Genomic DNA, 7,281 nt, shown 5'->3' with positions numbered 1-7,281 from the left:
CAATAAATTAAGAGACTATTAAATGGGTTAGATTTAACGGCGCTACACTCCACTGATGCAGGGTTTTATACAGTCGATTTAAAATCGCCCAGGGCTATGGGTACGACTAGCTTCAGCTATTTCTGAGCGTTATTTCACACTCACGGTGCACAATAGAAAAAGTCAGTTTTCCTAAATCTTTACATGCCCTGCAAACACTAAGAAGCAACTATTTAGTGGAATCACTACTAGGATTATCCAAGCGGAGAGTAGGGGCATCCGAAGGAATTTACCGAGAACTGTTTTAATTCAAAACACAGTCTGCCAGTGATTAAAGAAATCAAACCCACTGGGGAGTAAATGGCTTATAAAGATACTCTTAAATTTGCAATAGATTGTGGACATGCCTGATAGGCTGAATTCCAACAAGAATTTAGCCAATTAAATGGTGAATGATTAGAGAGCCAGATCGAGATGGAATTCCGCCAGGATACCAGGGAACAACAGGCCAGGCTCTACGATGTGTTATTGTTAATGACTACACTGAGCCAAAACCTAATTTAACATTTAACCCAAAGCATGAGAAATCTTTCCTCCTATTCAACTGGGGCATGAGTTTTCTGATTGGTTCACACAGAAGCCAAAATCTGATATTGGCCACTAAGACCTCTTCCAGCACCAACCTCTTTTCCTCTCAAAGGTATCCAGTCTAAGTACTACCATAGCCCCTCCCCATTAGGTTAGTACATTTATTATTTATGTTTTATTGTCTCATTGAAGTAATTAATTGTATTTTGCTTTATTTTATTTCATATTCTTTGTCACTCACATTTTATGTTCTGTATATTTTTTCCTTTGTTTATCATTATTTTGCTTTACTGCAGTTAGATCACTTTATTTGTTTTACTCTTACGTTCTGTGAAAACTTTATGATGCATCCTATTTACAAAATGTCCAATACAAATAAAGCAATTATTGTTATTATTATTATTTGGCAGAGGGAGGAAAAGATAATGGGTTGTATTCTGGTATCAGTATGGACTTAGATTTATTAAATGAATCGGTTATTGCATCCTCGGGACACATAATGGCGAAATACGACACGGTTGTACAGGACTAATAGCGGACTAATAACCAACACGTGGACACTCCGGCGATCCCGCTTTGGTCGCCAGGGGTCGTTCAGCTCTGCACAGATCGCTGTTTCGGCCCATCGCCCAGTCTGAAATCCACGACAGCACCCCCATCGCACACATCCAGTGGTGCGCTTTAGAGAAAAAAATATGGCGGATGGGTACTGAACCCACATCAGAAAAAACACACACACAAAAGCCTAGACGGCGCAGGTAAACAGACTCGCTTCTCGTTTACTCGCTTCCCTCCTCCCCGTTCCCTACACATCTTCCGTCTGTGTCGTTGGCTGTAGGAACACGTTCGAATGCGCACAAACGCGTAAAATATTTAGCAGCTAATTTACTCCAACATGTAGCCAGCAAGCTAACGTTAGCTGCACCATGTTATTGTGGAGCATGCTTGTTTTTGCCAGTGCTGGCCAGCTACAGAGCTAACCATGTGTATAATTTGTGCGATGATATTTTTTGTGGTGACTGACTTGCTGGTTTTTAGTTTTGTAGCGTCCAGTACATTGGCACTGAAAACATGAATTTAATGTGCTGAAGCTAAACCCCAGTGCCGTTAGGAACTGTGACCCGAAGCTAATCCCATGTGTGTGTGTCTGCTTTGTGTTTTTGAATGGACTTGATAGTAACTGACGCTACGTAGCTAGCTAACCAGCTAGCCTATCTCGCAGCATGGATTTTAGCCAACTAGCTATATTAGCTAAACAACTAATCGCCGTGCTTCGGATGTCTAGTTGTCGAGTGTTTTCAATGTCAGTGAAGAGCAGCATTGTAGAAATATCCAGTTGCAAGCTTTTTCTTGACCCCAAAGCGCTTGTCCCGCTGTCATTTTTCCGGGAAGGAAAAAAAAAAGGAGGGAGCTGGTCGCCGTCATTTGGCGCAAGAAAAGGCGCACTTCTTTAGAGAGAAAATTGCAGCTGGACCAGACACGTTTCAAGACTGTTATGCACTACAAAGGTATTTCGCCATCTAAAACACGTCCTGTTTTGTTGCCTGTTCCCTAAAATGTTTACGTTGGTAAGGTAGCTTGCTTAACAGGTAGTCTATTCGATTTGGTGAAGGCAAACTTGATTGTTTACACAGCCAGCTAGCTAACCATAATGAAAGTTGGGGCTAGCGCAGTCAGTTAGCCTGACTTACTATTTCAAGTTATTTATACGATGTGATAGAAGTACAAATACAAATAGTGCATTATCGTGTTTTGATTGATGTAGCATCGGATAATTAAAAGTCAATACAGCATGCTACATGTATTGCTAATTAGATTCTCTGACGTTGTTTTCACGTTTCTTATGCTTTAGCTATAATTAAAGACGGGCAGTTATAGTGCAGCATTGATTTGTGCGAGTTAACTTTGGTGCATGGTGATTTTTGAAAAGTTATCGATATATTTCACTCTACCTAGCTAAAGCTATTGTTGCGTTGGTAACGTTAGCAACCTAAAGTTTACTTTAAAAAATTTTCTTCTCTCATATCAGTGATTCAGAATGGTTTTTCATAGTCATTTCGGTAAATGGCAACGTCACTACAGTGATTGAAAGATGACACATTTTCTGGAAGCATAATGTTACAAAAATGAGCCATCGTTGGGGTAATGAATCATTTAGGCACGCACGTTGCCACAAACTGCATTTTGTACAATCTATTCAAGCACCTTACATTCCTGCTAAGGTTACCACTACAACACACACAACCACTACTACGACTGCCGCTACTACTGTTGTTAGCCATTACGCGTGTAACCTTTCCCGGGTGATCTGTTATTATGGGGCCGCTAAACAAATGCCTGCCTCCTTGTTATCCGTCTGCCCCCCTGACCCACATCTGTCGCTGAGCGCCAGACGACACGCCTTCGGTCCGCACAGACAGCAGCGGGAAGCCCGAAACTGTATTTGCATTTCTTGTGATGATCGCGCATCACTCGCGCAGTTGTAAAATATACTTTAATTAAGATAAAACGCACACCCACAACATAGACGCATTTGCATTTCATGCTCTAAAATCTGAGAGGTCTGTTTAAAATATTAATATTTCCCTGCGGCCCGAAGTATGTCTGTTCTCCCGCCACGCGCGGCTGGTTATTTTCGGAAGCGGCATAGCTGGAGGCTTGCCGCACTGCTTTGAAAACATCACTCACGCGCTCTAATCTTTCAGTCGCTCACTCAGTGAGTCAGACAGACGGCGCGTTCGCGGCGCTGTTTAGTAAACGGCCCTTGCGGGTGCAGTTCGCTCATTCACGGGGGAGCCGGTGAAGAGGCAGTTGGAGAGACGCTGACAGCTGGCCTGGCCCGCTGTCCTTAACTTGCCTCCGCTGACGACCCCCTCGCGCCCCCACCGACTGGCAATCGGGGCAGGCCGAAGCAAGGAGCAGTGTCTGCTGCACTGAATAGGAGACCAGTGCATTCACTGAATAAAAATAGACAGAAATACATGGAATTAAGAGCACATACAATGCATATCCAGAATATAAAGGGAGTGAATTTCTTTCTTAATTTTTTCACTGTGAGGGTGTTTATATGAAGTGCCATCTCTTTGTAGGACTGTGTTGCTGAGGACTTGGTCAGTATTACTGGAGTATGAGGAAACCGGGCCCACAGAAAGGTATGGGCTTTTCACACACCCCCCCTCCCGCTTCCCACCAATCAGAGAGCGATCTTATGATGAACTAGTATGTTTTAATTGTGATGTCATAGTTCGGCTCTCCTGTGCCGCGATTGGCCGCTTGTGTGTTATTCAAATTCACTGTACTGCTTGAATGCTCTCTTTCTGTCTGACGTGACATTGAACAGTGTTGTGAAAGCAGAGGTATCAAATAATGAACACAAAGAACATGCAAAAATAATAACAACGCAAAGAACATGCAAAACTACGTAAGGAAACTAACTCTGTCCCTCTTTGTCTCTCTCTCCCCTCTCCCCTGATCTCTCTCTCTGTCTCCCTTCCCTCTCTCTCCCTATCCCCCTTTTCTCTCTCTCTCTCCCCTTCCCTCGCTCTCTCTCCCTCTCTGTCTCTCTCCCCTTCTCTGTCTCTCTCTCTCCCTCCCTCCCCCTTTTCTCTCTCTCTCTCTCCCTCTCTGTCTCTCTCCCCTTCTCTCTCTCTCTCTCTCTCCTTTAGCGACTGAGTGGAAGGATGGCAGAAGGATCAGACATGCCCGAAGCGGTCGGCCCTCACGGGTCCCAGCCCAGTACCAAGGTAAGGCCCCCGTGGCCCCGCCCCCTGGTCCTACAGGGTTCCTGGTCCTGACTGCAACAGGGCAACTGAGGAAGGGTTCCGGGGGGAGCAGTTAAGATTATAAATTATAACATTTCAGACCACGATTGAGTAGAGTTTGTGTGATGTGGCCAGGGGGTGTCACACTAGTCTGTTTGCTGAGGCCTTTCCCTGCCCACTCTCTGAACGGTCACAGGTCAGAGGTCAAAGGTTAAAGGGGCATCCCTGTGTCCCAATGTGACAGTTTTTGGTAATGTCCCTCTCTGCAGGGCACTTCAGCTGGGATAAGTACCTGAAGGAGACAGGTGCCATCGCTGCCCCCGCCCACTGTTTCAGGCAGGTGAGTGCCCCAGGTGCACAGGTGTAGTATAGTGATTAGGGAGCTGCGCTCACAACGCCGAGGTTGCAGGTTTGATTCCCAGGTGGGGCAATGCCATTGTATCCTTCTGAACAAAGTGACTTAATGTAATTATCTCTGCTGTAAAATTGGACTGTAAATAAATTAAGTTGGGTTTTTAAAAGTAGCTCTGGAAAGCTGCCAGCTTAATGACTGAATGTAATTTAATGACATCACCCCTGAGAGGGTGTTTCTGGGTAGTTTCCCCTGCCTCGTTGGCACTGGCTTCCCCTGCGCTTTATCTTTCATACGCTGTCTTTTTAAAATTTGTGTGCGCAGATGATATCATCACTGCATCACCTCTATTTTTAAAAAAGCCTCGCTTTCAGATCTGTTTCTAAAGTGTCCTGTGTTTATATTCGCTTATTTGACTGATTTGATCTGTGATTATTATTGATTTATTATGTTGTGTCTTTGTGAGTTCACGGAAAATATGAATCTGGTTTAAGTGGGAATTGTGTTGGCATATTGAGCTTTAATAGCTCTACCTGCTGAATGCTACTTCGGTTTTGGAGGCTCAATATCCTCAGTAAGACACTTCATGTAGAGCGGTGAATCTGTATCACTGTAATGCAAAAATAAATAACCTCTCCAGCAATAAGAACACACGCAGTGCTACTGCAGGAGCCAAAGGTTGAAGTAAAATATGAAACATATTCTACAAATAAACTGAAGCTCTGCGGCGGGAGGTGACAGTCACAGGAAGTCCAGTTTGTGAAGAGGCTCTTTCACGCCTCTGCAGTGATTTGCTCGTCTCCAGCTAACCGCGTGCTTGATATGTTCGCATAAAACCGCGATTGTCCGCCCTCCTGCAAACAGCTCTGTCACAGCGGGGGAAAAGCTGTGCGCTGTCCTGGCCTGATGTTATTTACCCTGGTGTTTATAGGTGTCTGATGCACTGCAGGGCCCATATGGTGCGTTCGACCTGTTTGAGTTTCCAAATCCCTCCCCCTGCGTGTTCTCCCCAGATCCGGCGCAGTCAGTAAAGCTGTCGTACGTATTTTTACGTTACAGGCATTTATCAGACTCTCTTACCCGCAGCGACTTACAGAACTTTTTTTTTTACACAGCATTTACATTGTATCAAATTATGCAGCTGGATATATACTGAAGCAATGCAGGTTAAGCACCTTGCTCAAGGGTACAGTGGCAGTGTCCCATCCAGGAAGCAAACCAGTGACCTTTAGGTTACAAGACCAGCTCCTTACCCATTATACTACACTGCCGCCCATATGCCACCAGTTACATAGTGTAGTCACACTGTATTATTTATAAAAATTTTTGGTTTGATGGGTCTTTACTTAACCCCCCCCCCCCCCCGCAGAGTGCCACGCCCCCCGCTAACGAGTTCAAGGCGGGGATGAAGCTGGAGGCGCAGGACCCGCGGAACACCACCTCCACCTGCATCGCCACGGTGGTGGGGCTGACCGGCTCCCGGCTGAGGCTCCGCCTCGACGGCAGCGACAACAAGAACGACTTCTGGCGCCTGGTCGACTCGTCCGAGATCCAGCCAATCGGGAACTGCGAGAAGAACGGGGGCATGCTGCAGCCGCCGCTGGGTGAGCGGGGGGGGGGGGGTGGCCTTGGGGGAACCAATCAGGAACTGTGAACAGCAGCCTAAGGAAGGGGGTGGGGCCTGGCAGAGTGGGAGGGGATACGGGGCAGTCAGTCAGGAACAGTGAGAACAGGGGCATGAGGAGGGGGTGGGGCCTAGCAGGGTGGGAGGAGCTATTTTTGCCTCCAGAATTGCCAAATGCGTGCAATGTAATGCATTTTTTGCGTTTTGAAAAGCAATCTCGATACATAAAGCTGGTGCCGGTCTGAAAAAGCGACGACTGGATAAAAATGAAAAAAACCCTTCTGCTGGGCCGTGGACTCCGCCGCTCTGCTCTCGGGCGTCCGGCGCACCTCGCCCCGTAGCGCTTGGAAATCACGGCGGTTCCTCTCTAGTCTAAACTGAGCTCGGAGACACGTGGGGCGTGTGGGGCGGGAGGTGCGAGGGGCGTGTGGGGTGAGGAGCGTGTGGGGAGCGAGGGGCGGGAGGCGCGTCTGCCGTTAATGGCCTCGCTGCCGAGCCGTTATCAGCGGACAGCGTGAGAGGAGGCGCGTGAGAGGAGGCGCGCGGATTAAGACGCCCCGCTTGGGAGGAGTGCTCGGCGGGAATCCGAACGGCTTTCAGCGCGATTAAAATAAGACGATTCCGCAACGGGACGGAGACGCGATTAGCTGCAGGGGAAACCGGTTCCTCTTACAGCGTTTAAAATGACACAGTTCCTCCTGCTGTTTATTGTTTTGCTCGTGGACGGAGGCGGACTCATTTCTGTGAATGATGCAGTTATTACGCTGACACGGTGATGCTACGAGCTGCTCTGCCGGTGGACGGCTGAAAGGAGAGCGCATTGAGAAGGAGATGCGTTTCGCGCCACGGCGTTTGTCCCCTGCTCATTTGAACCCTTTGTCCAGCTGTCCTGTCGTCCGAATTTTAGGCCGTCGCTGGGGTACAGTGTCCAACTGGGACCAAACGCATTCCACTGAAAGTTAAAAAGTACTCTGCAA

The 7,281-nt window shown here is 47.2% G+C and overlaps 1 protein-coding gene across 1 annotated transcript; it reads left to right on the top strand.

Annotated features, from left to right (window-relative positions):
* Positions 1–1,174: 1,174 nt before the first annotated feature.
* Positions 1,175–6,334, top strand: scmh1 (Scm polycomb group protein homolog 1). The gene is made up of 5 exons (XM_064307829.1): positions 1,175–1,325; positions 3,657–3,719; positions 4,233–4,310; positions 4,598–4,668; positions 6,050–6,334. Exons 2-5 carry the CDS (start codon positions 3,695–3,697, stop codon positions 6,332–6,334), a joined length of 459 nt encoding a protein of 152 aa, XP_064163899.1. The 5' UTR covers positions 1,175–1,325; positions 3,657–3,694.
* Positions 6,335–7,281: the final 947 nt, after the last annotated feature.

Source organism: Anguilla rostrata, chromosome 1 (assembly GCF_018555375.3).
Source record: "Anguilla rostrata isolate EN2019 chromosome 1, ASM1855537v3, whole genome shotgun sequence".
In the NCBI taxonomy this organism is placed as follows: Eukaryota; Metazoa; Chordata; class Actinopteri; order Anguilliformes; family Anguillidae; genus Anguilla; species Anguilla rostrata.
The sequence above is the reverse complement of the archived record's forward strand: the minus strand, read 5'-3'. Positions and strand labels throughout refer to the sequence as shown.

Bases quoted from the DNA above. Each gene is read 5' to 3' on its own strand.
- scmh1 (XM_064307829.1), top strand. From the start codon at position 3,695: ATGAGGAAACCGGGCCCACAGAAAG. The intron at 4,311-4,597 runs GTAAGGCCCCCG...CCCTCTCTGCAG, and splicing joins GGTCCCAGCCCAGTACCAAG to GGCACTTCAGCTGGGATAAG. The intron at 4,669-6,049 runs GTGAGTGCCCCA...CCCCCCCCGCAG, and splicing joins CCGCCCACTGTTTCAGGCAG to AGTGCCACGCCCCCCGCTAA.